General features: G+C 50.4%; 1 protein-coding gene across 3 annotated transcripts in view; it reads right to left on the reverse strand.

Moving 5' to 3' along the window:
- LOC136115479 (mothers against decapentaplegic homolog 7) overlaps positions 1 to 1,956 on the reverse strand; it is a 29,522-nt gene extending 27,566 nt beyond the window's left edge. The window contains exons 1-3 of one of the 3 annotated variants that reach the window (XM_065861622.2): positions 1,654 to 1,956; positions 1,295 to 1,491; positions 105 to 843 (exon numbers count right to left, since the gene is read on the reverse strand). In XM_065861622.2, coding sequence (XP_065717694.1) covers positions 105 to 618 — 514 coding nt within the window. In that variant the 5' untranslated portion in view covers positions 619 to 843; positions 1,295 to 1,491; positions 1,654 to 1,956. The remainder of the gene's footprint in view (positions 1 to 104; positions 844 to 1,294; positions 1,492 to 1,653) is intronic. The other 2 variants (XM_071801908.1, XM_065861621.2) reach the window with 2 other exon arrangements.
- Between the last annotated feature and the right edge of the window lie 12,878 nt (positions 1,957 to 14,834).

The following is a 14,834-nucleotide window of genomic DNA, read 5'->3' on the forward strand; positions in this document are numbered from 1 at the left end:
CCCCCAGCCCCGGCATCCCGTCCCCCGCACCCCCATCGCACGCAGCCCCATCCCCCGCACCCTCATCCCCCGTACCCCCATCCCCTCCGTCCCAGCCGCCCTACCTAGCTCGCAGAGCCGGCTGAGGTGGTGCGGGTTGCAGCAGACGAGCTCGGGGTGAGCCTTGCCGTAGGATTCACAGCAACATAAGCGCTTCACTTCGGAGCAGTGCCGGAGGTCAGGCCAGCGGAACACCTTGCAGAGCAGCACCGGCAGCGGGTACCAGTGCTGGCCCAAGCGGGAGTCGGCCTTGGCGGGCAGCAGCAGGCAGGGGGTCCGCGCCCCACCGCGGGACTCCACGGCGTGCAACAAGCCTTCCAGCTGCCGCTCCTTCAACCGCTTCAACACGGCGTGGGTCAGCGCCTTCAGTTCCGCCTCCGCGCCCGCGGACGCCCGGCTACCGCGGTTCGCTTTGCCCGGGCAACACCCGCGCCCCCCGCCGCAAACATGAGCCCGGGCCTCGGCCGCCGCCGCCCCGCCGCCGGGCTCCCCCGCCGCCGCCTCCTCCTCCTCCTCGCCGCCGGGCGCACGGTTCCTCCAGAGCCGCCGAACGAGCACCGAGCGTTTGGTCCTGAACATGCGGGACGAGAGGAGGGGCCCCCGGCTACAAAACGGGCATGTCGTCCGCCGCGCATGAAGGGGCCGGGAGCCGGGACGAGGCGGCGGGCAGCGGCAGGCGGCGGGCGGCGGGGGGAAGGCGGCGGCGGGGCCGAGGCGGGCTGTGGCATGCGCCAGTCTCCGCGCTGGGGGCCGCGGGTCCCGCCGCCTCCCGCGGGGGGCTGCGCCGGCCCGCGCCTCTGCCCGCTGCGAGAAAGAACAAACAAGAACAAAATATTAAATAAAAAAAAAAAAGGGGGAGGGAAAAAAAAAGGGGGGGGGGACGGAGGGACGGAGAGGGGGGAGCCGCTGCTCGCTGTGGTTTTGCCCAAAAAAGAAAAAAAAATCAAAAGGCTGGGTATGGTGCGAGGCGCATCGCGCTGGGGGAGGCGGGTGGAGGTGGCCGGCGCCGCGCCGCCCTGCGCGGCTGCGGAGCGCGGCTGGAGCCGCGGGGGATCCTCGGCCTCCCCCGGGCAGCAGCTCCCATCAACCCGCCAGTGCTGGGGAGGGGGGGAGGGGGGTGGGCTGCGGGGGGGAGAGACGGGATTGATGCGACGCAGGGCAGGATCAAAAGATAAAAAGAAAAAAGCGAGCCAAAATGATGTCTATTAAAAAAAGAAAACAGAGAAATTTAAAAAAAAAAAAATCAAACACCAACCCTAAGATCTGGACGTCGGAATCGGTTTAAGCATCTGTCACAAAAGAGAAGAACAAGCGCATCCAGAGTGTTGTATCCCTTTTTAAAGCCCAGGTCGTCCTGATGCGGGGTTTGAGGTCTAGTTTGCTGGCTTTTTTTTCCCTCCTTCTTCTCCGAGGTTTTAATTCACACGCACACACGGAGTCCTGATCCGGCTGCTGCGAGAAGGAAGAAAGAAAACCAAAAAAAAAAAAAAAAATTAAAAGCGGGGCTGTGTCCCCTCCTTCCCCAGCAGCGTGCTGCCCGCGGGGTGGGGGGAGAACCCGGACTGCCCGCCCCTCCGCGCCGCTCCGCTGTCACCGCCGCCTCTCCGCGCTTACATGGGTGCGGGGGCTGCCCGCGGCGACCCTCTCTCCGTGCTGCCGGCGCGTCTACCTCGCTCCTTTTTTATTTATTTATTTTTTTCCTCCTCTCTCCTCCTTCCTTCCCCTCCTCCTCCTTTTTTTTTTTTTCTTTCCCTTTTCCTCGCCCTTTATGTTCCTTCCTCCGTTCCCTCCGCTCTCTGCAAAGGCGCCTCCCCGCACCAGCGCCTCCCGTCTTTCCCTTCCTGCGGGGGAGCCCCGGCGGCGGGGCCGGTAGCGAGCGCGGTGCTTACGCGCTTGGCCGCGCCCGCCGTCCCCCCCGCATCCCTCCCCCGTTCTTTGCCCCCCCCCGCCCGCCGCTCTCAGTGCGCAGCAGCGCGGCCCCGGCCCGGCCCGGCCCCGGCCCCGTCACGTGGGTGTCTAGACACCGTGTCGCTCCGGGAAAAAAAATATATATATATATTATATATTTATCTCCAACCGCCTTGCGCAAGCGGCGGCTCGGGTTGCTGAAAGGTTGTGGGTTCTCCCATCCTACCCCCTCCCGCGCTACACCCAGGGGTGCTGCACCCCCCGGGAGCTGGGGGGGGGGGGGTGTGTGCTATGGCTGACCCCCCTTTGGTGCCATGGGGGCGCCCCCAGAGCCTGGGTGTGCCGGAGAAACTAGCCCGCTGTTGATATTGAAGTATGAAACCCTTTCCAGCCATAAAAATATATATTTTTTTAAAAAATACGTGATTCTGAGCATTAAAAGAGGGCACGGCACAAAAAAGCAATAACGCTAAGAATACTTCGCACTTTTACAGCACCTGTCGCCAAAGGGAACTATTTTCATAGAGGGTAAGTATACTCCGATTCTCACAAAATGGGAAGCAGGAATGACGAGCACGTAGCGCTCCGACTATTCTTGTTGCGAGTACTACTAGCGGTAGTAATTCCTGGCACCCGGGGTGCTCCGCAGGTCCCCCCATTCGAATTCTGCCAGCGAGAACCTGCCGAGGATGGGGAAACTGAGCCACCAAGAGGCTGCGGGGCCGGTGCAGCCCTGCTGCAGTCTGCAGGGAGCTGGGAAGTCCAACCAGGCTTCCTAAAGCCAGGCTTTGCTGGGCCAGAGAAGTCCCCAGGGGTCCCCATTGCCAACGCAAGGCTTTGTTGGGCAGGAGAAGTCCCCAAGGGTCCCCATTGTTAATGTCAGGCTTTGCAGGTCAGTAGACATCCCCAAGGGTCCCCGTCTCTAATGTCAGGCTTTGCTGGGCAGGAGAAGTCCCCAAGGGCTCCCCATTGCTAACACCAGCCTTTGCAGGGCCAGAGAAGTCCCCACAGGTCCCCATCACTAATGTCAGGCTTTGCTGGGCAGGAGAAGTCCCCAGAGGTCTCCATCACTAACACCAGTCTTTGCAGGGCAGGAGATGTCCCCAAGGGTCCCCATCACTAATGTTGGGCTTTGCTGGGCAGGAGATGTTCCCAAGGGTCACCATCTCTAATGTCAGGCTTTGCAGGGCTGGAGAAGTCCTCAAGGGTCACCCGACACTAATGTCAGGCTTTGCAGGTCAGTAGATGTCCCTAATGGTCCCCATTGCTAACGCCAGGCTTTGCAGGGCCAGAGAAATCCCCACAGGTCCCTAACACTAATGTCAGGCTTTGCAGGGCTGGAGAAGTCCTCAAGGGTCACCCGACACTAATGTCAGGCTTTGCAGGTAACTAGATGTCCCCAATGGTCCCCATTGCTAATGCCAGGCTTTGCAGGGCCAGAGAAGTCTCCACAGGTCCCCATCACTAATGTCAGGCTTTGCAGGGCAGGAGATGTCCCCAAGGGTCCCCATAGCTAATGTTAGACCTTTCAGGGCTGGAGAAGTCCACAAGGATCCCCATTGCTAATACCAGGCTTTGCTAGGTAGAAGTCGTCGCATGGGGTCCCCATCACTAATGTCAGGCTTTACTGGGCAGGAGAAATCCCAAAGGGTCCCCATCCCTAAAACCTGGCTTTGCTACGCAGAAGTCCTCAGGGGTCCCCGTTGCTGGGCCAGAGAAATCTGCCATGATCCCCATCTCTAATGTCAGGCTTTACTGGGCAGGAGAAGTCCCCAATGGTCCCCATCTCTAATGTCAGGTTTTGCTGGGCAGGAGATGTCCCCAGGGGTCCCCATCCCACACGATGTCCCACAGATGAGTAGCTCCTTTTTCGTATAACAAATGCAGACGGAGAAGCTGCTTTAGGTCACTCGGTAAGTCAGTTATCCTATGGAAGCAGAAGCCAAGACTCTAGAGTCACGGCTGCTACAAGCAAATCAGTTTCTAAAACAATTGCACTCCACTAAACGTGACACCAGCCATAAAATGGGGGGACAAAACATGCCATGTGGGTAGGGTATTCCTGGGGTTCGCTGTCCTGCATGCCCGTCTTCAATAAAATAATAGAATTATAGAATTGTTTTGGTTGGAAAAGACCTTTAAGATCATTGAGGCAGGCGTGCAGGGATAGTTTTAGAGGCCAGTCTTGCAAATGTTCACATAAACAGGCCAAGAAGACTCCTAACGGGCCTGGAATCACAGCATTTGCAGAATCTGGCTCTAAATAAGTTATAAAGATTTTGGGGCAGCCTTATTGAATTATCATGAGACTATAGTCACCCAGGCCCAAAAATCTGCTTTGTGATAAACAGCAGGAAGATTTCAGCTGGGGAAGAACATTATTTGGTGGCATCTTAAAGAATAATTTAGGAAGCTGTGTTATTCAACTGGAGTCTGAGGAAGGGGATGGACTCCTCGCTTCACCACCGAACAATTAACAGCGTTAACGAAGCTGCCCATCGAATTCTGGGGCCGCAGCCGAGGCCGTTGTGAGGCCAGGTGGGCTGCACGGTACCAAAGCCGAACAGCATTGGCATCCGCGCTCACCAGAAAATCCCGTTGCTTTGAAAACAGCCACTTCTGCAGCCTGAAAAATGGAAATGGGATATCATTTTTAGTTATCGTCTTGTTCGCCAGCCTCTTGGAGTGACCTCATCTAAACTGAGGCTGATTTCCTCGTTTCCTTAGAGAACCTCAGTCCTTTTTCCACTGTGATGCATATGGTAAATTGATAGAGAAAAACAGGGAAACAAATATAGTTCCTTCTCCTTCCCGTATCTGCTGGCGAAAGATGCCCATTAATACACACATTATACTTTTTGAATTTTTAAAACTTGCCAGGCTGTTATAAATTAGATTGATTTCTTTAGTTTGTTTCCCGCCCCCCAGTTATGGCTGCAATTATTTCAGTGTCATGAGCAGGGTGACAAAAAGCATAATGGGGTGTATGGTGTGAAGGGATGGAGAATAGGAATGGGGTCCAGGGTTGATTTTCTTTGTTTTGGCCCTGCCATAGGGACTCTGGGTGACTTTGGGTACCAGCAGCGCTTGCAGATCCTAGTGATCCCCGCAGGTGAAAATGACTCCAGAAGTGTGAAATACTAAATAACAGGTAAAGAACTGCTTTCTAATTAACCCTGCCAGCTTGCTTAAGCACACCGTACATATGTGCCCATATGGAAAATACAGAAATAAGCGTAATGAAGCCGATAAAAACGTGCGAGGTACCTGGGTTGGGGAGATGCTCTGAGAGGGGGGTGACGGTCAGACTGTGCCGTGGTGGGATGACATTGCTCACGGGCAGATAAACATGAGCCTGGGCCAGAAACCTGGCCCAAAATGCACCTGAGTCGCTCCTAACCCGTGAGAAGGAATAAAATCCGTTCGAATCATAGAATAGTTTGGGTTGGAAGGGACTTTTAAAGGTCATGTAGTCTGCCCCCTGCCATGAGCAGGGACATCTTTACCCACATCGGGTTGTTCAACCTGAATGTGAATATTTCCAGGGATGGCGAATCGCTCGCCCCTCTGGGCAACCTGGGCCAGTGTTTCACCACCCTCAGCATAAGCGATTTATTACTTAAGTCCAGCCTGAATCTCCCTTCTTTTAGTTTAAAACCATCACCCCTTGTCCTATCACAACAGGCCCTGCTCAGAAGTCTGTCCCATCTTTCTTCTAACCCCCTTTTTAAGTATTGAAAGGATTTGTATTAATAGAATGTATTACATTTCTGTACTGTATTTGTAGCATGTATTTGTATTACATCCCTCGTGTGAAACAATTTAGCTCCTGGATGTCAAATCCCACGGAGCCCACGCTGCCCATCCCTAAGACCTCGGTTCTCATGGAGGTTTCTGGGGACCTTTCCTGATCCCAGCTGGCTTGGAAGAGCTCAAGCCGAGTTCATTTGCATTGCAATTCAGCCCTTGACAGACAGTTGGAGCCAGGGCACTGTTAACCTAATTGTTTTGCTAACAGCACCAGGGTGTGAGACTCACCAAAGGCACTTCCAACAAAGGGGATAAAAACAGTCTTGGAAGGGGAAGAAAAAAATCAGTACCCAAAACAAACCTTTTCCTGACATCATTACCGGGTACAAACAAACAGAGCTGATCCCTCCTCATACACTTTCCAGGCGAGGGTCAATAACAAACACACTTTGCTCTTTTCGGGGTATGTCTGCCTGGTTTTATTTGAAGAGAAGCTATTGAGGGGAGGTAGAGGAGCACAAGGCTTGCTCCTGGCACTCATCCATCCTTTTGTGCACATTAGGAATAGCTACGCTTGTGGCCCTGCTTCTATTTCTGTGCCTTATTTTCAGAGCAGAGCTCTCAAGCAATGTTCAAAGCCCAAGCTACGATGCCATTTGGGCTCTATCTGAGGTCTCCTTGTGCTCCGGCAGCTCACAACACAGCAAATTCAAGCTGCAGAACCCTCAGGTCTGCGAAGAAAACTCTGAGCAACCTCGGTGTGTGACCCAGGGAGACGTGGAGCTTGTGTGCTCTTGCTCTTCTCACCCGTCGTGGCAAGATAAAAATCATCATTTTAGCGCTGGGTGCTGTCAGACACCCCAAGGCTGCATCTGTTGGGAAAGGATTCACTGCAAGTGGGTAGAATAAATTAGAAAAAAAAAATAGGTGTAGTGGGATGGACACCTGCCTGTGCTTATCACGCATGTGGAAGAACAGTCCTGTCAGGCTGGACATGAATCACAAAATCACAGAATCCCAGAATGTGAGGGGTTGAAGGGCCCTGGAAAGCTCATCCAGTGCAATCCCCCATGGAGCAGGAACACCCAGCTGAGGTTCCACAGGAAGGTGTCCAGGCGGGTTTGAATGTCTGCAGAGAAGGAGACTCCACAGCCTCCCTGGGCAGCCTGGGCCAGGCTCTGACACCCTCACCATCAAGAAGTTTCTTCTCATATTTAAGTAGAACCTCCTGTGTTCCAGTTTGTACCCATTACCCCTTGTCCTGTCACTGGTTGTCACCCAGAAGAGCCTGGCTCCATCCTCCTGACACTCCCCCTTTATATATCTGTAAACATGAATGAGGTCACCCTCCAGTCTCCTTTTCTCCAGCTCCCTCAGCCTTTCCTCACACGGGAGATGCTCCACTCCCTTGATCATGACCCTGAGGGTGGTGAGAGCCTGGCCCAGGTTGGGCAGAGAGGTGGTGGCTGAACCATCCCTGGAGACATCCCAGGCCAGGCTGGACGGGGCTCTGAGCAACCTGAGCTGGTGAAGATGTCCCTGTCATGGCAGGGGGGGCACTGGGGGAGCTGGGAAGGTCCCTTCCAACCCAAAGTATTCCATGATTCTGTGATTCTCCATTTGCTATGGCTGGCAGAGGGGGGACTCATCAGTCACCAGAATACCTGTATTCAAAGCACTTACACATGCCTGACTTAGTGTATGTGCTTTGCTACCTGAAATTTTCTTAGTTTTACGGTTCAACCACACGAATGTTGGGTTGCTTGGGTTAGGAAAGGGATTTAAGCCAGGCAGTCTGGGAAGGGATGTCCCAGGAGCCAGGGAGTGCAGCAGGGGAGAACACGATGCCCTTTGGGAGCCCCCAGCCAGACAGAAAAGATGGGGGTCTGTTTAATGAGAGATGCGAAGGGGACGATCAGCGGCGGGTGGAATGTTTGACTTCACAGATAAAAGCAAGCCTGGAAGTCCCTCTTGCTACGTGTTATTCTGAGGAAGAGCTCAGCTGCTTCCTCCAGCAGGCCCACCCAGAGACCCCAATGCCTTTGGGATCTGTGTGCACTCCATGGAGCTCCTGAGGATCTTGCTGACCAAGATGCTCAATATTAATACAAAATACACAACCTGAATACACCACCTTATCTGTAACTCTCCATTTGTACTGTGCTTCTGTGCTTAGGATGTGCAAAATAGTAAATATATGTTTCTTTAGACTTGTTTTGGCATGTTAGCTCTCAGGAAAGGGTTTTTCTATATGGACACAGCATAGTAGCTTTGCTGGAACATTTTGAAAGTAAGTACACGTGGGTAATGTAGTGAATCAGCAATGTGAATCAAAATCCTCTTTATTTCAAGTAAGGCCATTTGCCAAATGCATGATCTGCAAAGTTTTATTTGCAGTTACCTACACATACCTATACGTATAATACAATAAATAAATACACGTTTAAATAATACACATTTGCAGTTACCTATACATACCTTTGCCTTTAGACCTCCTGGATGCTAAATATATGGTACACACAACATTGCAACACCTATGCCTGGGGGACTGGGGAAGGGTGGGGTGTCCATCACTTAAAAGCAGCGTTGTAGCCTCAATGTTATCAAGCAAATCCCTGATTTTCAGTGGGAGGTATCAAGCTTTAGGGGAGATTTATCAGATCCTGCAGGTCGGGCTGCTCGGATGGCAGCATCAGCTGCTCACCCAGAAAGGAACCCACAATTCCTTTGCTAAAAAGAAAAAAGACACCAAGCCCTTTTTGGCAGAAGGAAATAATTGTAAAAGGGACGGGAGAGTAGCAGGCAAAGCAAGAGGAAAAAATCACCAGCTTCTGCATTTCCTATTGCCAGCAGGTAGGGGTGTAATTTTGGAGTTCCTTCCTTTTTAATGGGATAGGTCGTAACCTTGACGTAATTTATGTGTCTTTCTGTATTTGTTGTGGTGGCCTGGCCAGATGCATCGTGGAGCTCATTTGTCTCCCTCACACATGATCCACGTCCTCACGGGTGGGGAGACACCAGCCTGGGCTTTTCACAGGTTTTCCAGGAACAGTTTCCACTGATGCCAATAGGACCTTTGTCCCATCAGAGACAGGGATCAGCCCGTAGTAAAAAGAGAATGTTCATGTTTCCTCATACTGACCTACACTTTGACATAAAATAATAATTCAACCATCAGACATATGCAGTGCAAGCACTGTATAAAGCAGTGACATTTTAAGTGTAGAATACTGCAGTTACATTGTGCAAGTCTGCTTTAAATAACGTGTTTTAGATTTCTTGTCCTCCAATCCAATACAAATTCTTATTTTAAGTAACAAATTCTTGGATGCTTCTTTATATTCCATTTTTAGGGGAGCGTTATATCTCTATATGGCAACAGTTTGGGCTCTGCATGAGAACACCCCTATGTTGTGCTCGAGAAAGAACTGGGAACATGCATGTAAATAATTAAAAGATGCTCGAAAATCAGGACAATTCTATGTAAGTAATGTCTGTTATCTAGAAGCCTACAAGGACTTAGTCACAAAATACCTGCATGGGTGGGAAAAGACATTTTTTGATAATGATTTCTCGAGTTTCTCAAGGATCCAGGACAAGCCAAAAGCTGGATGTTCTGCTGGGAGGATACAAGTGAGAAATGAGGCATCATTTTCCATCAGTGACGAGGCAGATGGACTAATTAACCACTGGTTGTGGTGGATGCTCTGTCAATAACAATTTCGAGGTGAGGCTTTGGTGGTAATTCAGAAGACGATGAGCTCCAGCTGGTTTAAACCTGTAGGGACACAGGGATTCTTTCTGGTCTGAGTTACTCAGATGGGTCGTCTAGACAGTAGGAATAGCCCTTCGTACCTGATAATTTGTGAATTAGCAGAGCCAGTGTATTAAAACAGATACATGAAAAGCCCTCATTTGTCTAAATGTAGGGTTGGGATTTTTTAATAGCTTTTTATAAATATTAAAGCCAAAAGAAATGCTTTCGTGACGGTCTTAAGCGTGGCTCAGTTCCAGGGGGAAAAACCTGCTTGGAATTAAACTCATTTTTCTCTGAAAGATCCAAGTGATGAAAATTTCTTGAGAACTGGAGAGTGGCACTGAAATGAAATTGGGACCCCATCAGGTAGGATGAGAAATTTCCTTTGAATGTGAGATAAGGGAATTTCAGGTCAACAAGAAATATAGGACTGGACAGGAACTGGATACCCTGATTTCACACCCAAATTGCATAAACTGAAGGGGGGGAAAAAAGTATTAATCCCAGAATGTGAGGGATTGAAGGGCCCTGGAAAGCTCATCCAGTGCAATCCCCCCATGGAGCAGGAACACCCAGCTGAGGTTCCACAGGAAGGGGTCCAGGCGGGTTTGAATGTCTGCAGAGAAGGAGACTCCACAACCTCCCTGGGCAGCCTGGGCCAGGCTCTGACGCCCTCACCAGGAACAAGTTTCTTCTCAAATTTAAGTGGAACCTCCTGTATTCCAGTTTGCACCCGTTGCCCCTTGTCCTATCACTGATTGTCACCCAGAAGAGCCTGGCTCCATCCTCCTGACACTCACCCTTTAGATATCTGTGAACACGAATGAGGTCACCCCTCAGTGTCCTCTTGTCCAGCTCCAGAGCCCCAGCTCCCTCAGCCTTTCCTCACTCGGGAGATGCTCCACTCCCTTCAGCATCTTGGTGGCTGCGCTGGACTCTCTCCAGCAGTTCCCTGTCCTTCTGGAGCTGAGGGGCCACAACTGGACACAAGATTCCAGGTGTGGTCTCCCCAGGGCAGAGCAGAGGGGCAGGAGAACCTCTCTGACCTACTGACCACCCCCTTCTAACCCACCCCAGGTACCATTGGCCTTCCTGGCCACAAGGGCCCAGTGCTGGCTCATGGTCACCCTGCTGGCCCCAGGACCCCCAGCTCCCTTTTCACTGCTCTCCAACAGCTCATTCCCCAACTTACACTGGAACCTGGGGTTGTTCCTGCGCAGATTCCAGACTCTACACTTGCCCTTGTTCTATTCCATTCCATTTTCCCCTCCCAACTCTCCAGCCTGTCCAGGTCTCTGGATGGCAGCACAGCCTCTGGTGTGTCAGCCACTCCTCCCAATAGTAAAGTGTAATTTAATAGTAATAGTAAAGCATAAAGATTGGATTTTCCAAAGCACGTTACCCAAACTTGCACATTCATCTCATCTGGAGGGAAGAAGACGTGCCATCTGATAGCGGTGATTAACCCAAAGGAGGCCCAGACTTGTTCCCCTCATTTAAAAGCAAAAATTATATATTTTGGGAGCAGGTAAAAGCAGCCGTGCTGGTTGAGATAGCTGTGGGCTGCTGGCCGGGTCTGCTAGGGACTGCAGAACATGGCCCACCGTGACCCAAATGTATTATTTGGTTTGGTTTATTTTTTTTTTCAAAGACATAAAAGTCACTTTGGATGTGAAATATCCAAAGGATATTACAGGCACTTTTAAAAATTTATGATTTTCGGCGGTTTGCTGGCGTAATTTAATGATACAAAGTCAAACCACCCAACACCACCTATGGAATAGAAAAGAAAAACCAATCTGAAGCAAAGAGGGAGAGTGCACTGCAGTGGATCCTGTGCTAACTGTGCCTTCAAGTTCAAAGAAAGGCAAAACTTCGAGATTAAAGTGTATTAACTACAATGAGTGAAATTTAAAATGACTTTTTTCTTTTCATTTCATAGCCCTAGCGATGGCATTTTACTCCGACACCTTCCAACACTCACCCCCCAAATCATAGAGACGGGGGAAGAGCACTTTACGAAGAATTAAAGGACGACTTTATACCCATTGTTTAAAAAAGGTAATTAACACTGTGTTTAAAGCAAAAGTGAGACAATTACCACCTCCTAAAGGCTTTAAGAAATCGAAGCTGTGGACCTCCTGCCAGACTCCATGATATCACTGGCACCATAAATACGGGTTTGCAAGAACCGTCCCATTCACAGCCACACCAGCTATTGTCCTTACGCGCTAAGTATTATTATTATTACTACTATTAACTCTTTGTTTACGGTGAAGTGCTAGGAAATCTGCTGGGTCAGGTTTCTCCAGACCATACAGGTTCCTACAAGGAGTAGCTTCATCTCCAAAGAGAAGTTTAGAGCTCTCAGGACTTCCCCACCAACACTTGACCCCTTTAGGGAAGGTTGTTTTCTTAAATTGCGGCGTTAATTCCAACATGTGTTTAATTGATAGGACTAGTTCCATCAGTCTCATTACAGATTGGACCCATCTATATGGCAAAAAATACACAGATGGCCATTTAGGCTTGCAAACTCCAGTTTTTCGTGTTGCGCTCGCATAACTGAATCCATTAATTAAATGGAAAATCTAAATATATAGAGAAATAAGGGATAGTAAGATCTCGGCTTCTCAGTTCGAGTAAAAACCTCATGACAAGTTGTCCTGATACCTCTGGTGAGTCTGAGTGCATCATCTTGCTCCACTGAGCATCTCCTTTGCAGAACAGCAGGTAAGGTAAATTGGCACCGATGTGAAGGTCCCCTTAGTCTGGACTAGTTAAACTACTTTGCAACATATTGATTCCAGAAAAAAATGTGGTAAATTAGATTAAGTAAGGCAAGAACGCCCTATTAATTGCTCTGACTTACTGTGAACACAAGACTACTCGGAGCCTCAGAAGCAAGAATGGGTTTTCTATGCACCCGAACTATTTTAAGTGCTACCTCCCTGCGTCCAAAATTTTGCTGACAACATCCCCCTAAGGATCTTGCACAGCTCCAGTTTGGATGAAGCCCTGGGATAACAGACAGAAGCTGCACCACCACTTCAGAACATATTTCAGTTGCACAAATGTGAAATGTCTGGGGAGAGCCACAGTGACCAGTGTTTGGAAGTATGCAATTTTGTACTGAATAACATAAGCTTTATAGAGATTTTTCATATGTTTATAGAGATTTTACTATATTAAAAGAATTGCTGGTTTAATCCCTGTTCTGCAAGACCCTTTTTTAACAGGGCAGACCCCCTGCCTCAGTTTACCAGGCTGTAACCTCACTTACTAACAGGTTCTCCCTGAGTTATTACTCCAAAGCTGATGAACTACTCACAGTCCAGAGATGCAGTTACTCCTCCAAGACTCTCAAAAGACACATACTACAAAGCAGAATGTATTTTTATTTACATTTAATGCGTATACATCATGCCTATATATGAAAAATATAATGAGAAGTAGCTAAAAGGGAGGAAATTGTCTCAGAAAGCTAATTTCTCTCTCCCTGCCTCCAAATAAAGAGAATTAAGTCTGTCATTAGATGACATGGCTTTAAAGGAATGCTGTAACGTACAGAAATCCTACGGCATTGTAGCCACCCCCGAGGGCAGTGTGTATTTCTGTTCCAGCATCTTTCAAGTCACTTCATCTCCATTCTCTAACCTGGACAGGAAAAACTCAATTAACTCGTAGACCCTTTGACACTGATTGAAATAATTAACATCACTATTGCTACTTGGCCGGGCTGTTTATAAGATGGTGTTCACCTTACCTAAACTTTGATAGAAAAAAAATCAGATTTCTAGTCTAGGGTTTCTGAGAGGAGACAAATCCCTCCAGAGAGCAATTCTTCTCGCTTCTCGACACCCATCACAGCGTGGGGGAGGCACCTTTGGTGGGACCCCACTTGCTCCCAGGAGATGCCTGGGGAGCTGCGTGGTCCAGGTGAGACACCAGGACAAGGCACAGGTGAGTGATGTGCTGCAGCAAGTGAGGTTTGACCTGGGGACTCCGCTTTGCACCCCTACAAACGCTTCCATCCCAGGAGGTCAGCAGTGGCGCGGGGCAGACGGTGCCACTGCCCAGCTGGGAGCAGCTGTTTCATGGAATCACTGAATAGTTTGTGCTGAAGGGACCTTCCCAGCTCCCCCAGTGCCCCCCCTGCCATGACAGGGACATCTTCACCAGCTCAGGTTGCTCAGAGCCCCGTCCAGCCTGGCCTGGGATGTCTCCAGGGATGGTTCAGCCACCACCTCTCTGCCCAACCTGGGCCAGGCTCTCACCACCCTCAGGGACAACAATTTCTTCCTCATGTCCAGCCTGAATCTCCCTCCTTTAGTTTAAAACCATCACCCCTTGTCCTATCGCAACAGGCCCTGCTCAAAAGTCTGTCCCCATCTTTCTCACAGGCCCCTTTTAAGTCCGGAAAGGTGCAATAAGGTCTCCCCGGAGCTTCTCTTCTCCAGCTAAACACCCCAACTCTCTCATCCTGTCCTCCCAGCAGAGCTGTTCCAGCCTCGGATCATTCCTGTGGCTCCTCTGGCCCCTCTCCAGCAGGTCCATGTGTGTCCTGTGCTGAGGACCCAGAGCTGGGCCAGCACTGCAGGGGGGTCTCACCAGAGCGGCGCAGAGGGACCAAATCGTGTCCCTCGATCTGCTGGCCACGGTCTGGGCCGTATTCACCCCTTGTGCCTGGCCACAGCTGCACGGAGCAGCTGCAGGCAGTCAGAAAGCAGCCGTTTCCCTAAAAAAGCGATGGCACGGCCTGCTTTGGTGGAAAGCAAACAATGATATGGCGCTTCGCCATGGAATCCCGCTGAGCTCAGACCCCCTGAGAGCTGGAGAACAGGGCCCGTCCTCTTGCAAAAGCCCGTGTCCTCTTGCCGTCTCCCTCTGCACGGCTGCGAGTCCCAGGAATCCTGGCTCCTCATCTCCCTGCCAACTTATTTTCAGGCAGCGGCAGCAATGTTGCAAAAGTTCTGCATTTTTCTTCCTTTGTGGTTCAAGAGGAATGACGGGGTGCGGGGGTGATGGATGAGTGGAAGTGGAACAGCTCAGGCTGCGGAGGGAAGGGGAGGAAGAACAAATGGTAGAAATATATCGACAGCCAATGCTCGTACCCCGGGTGCTTTAAGCCATTCATTTACCCATGGCAGGGACCTGTTCCCTTCTTCCTGCAGATTTGGGCGCCCTGGTTTCCTGCCCAGCAGTGGTTCTCTGCGCCCCACGCTCTGCCTCTTCCCTCTATTCCCACCATCTCCATTTTTTTGTCTGGGAGACGAATCTTTCAGTTATAGAATCACAGAATCATTTTGGCTGGAAGAGACCCTCAAGATCATCGAGTCCAACCATAACCCACCCCTGGCACTGCCCCACGTCCCCGAGA

Source organism: Patagioenas fasciata, chromosome Z (genome assembly GCF_037038585.1).
Source record: "Patagioenas fasciata isolate bPatFas1 chromosome Z, bPatFas1.hap1, whole genome shotgun sequence".
Lineage (NCBI taxonomy): Eukaryota > Metazoa > Chordata > Aves > Columbiformes > Columbidae > Patagioenas > Patagioenas fasciata.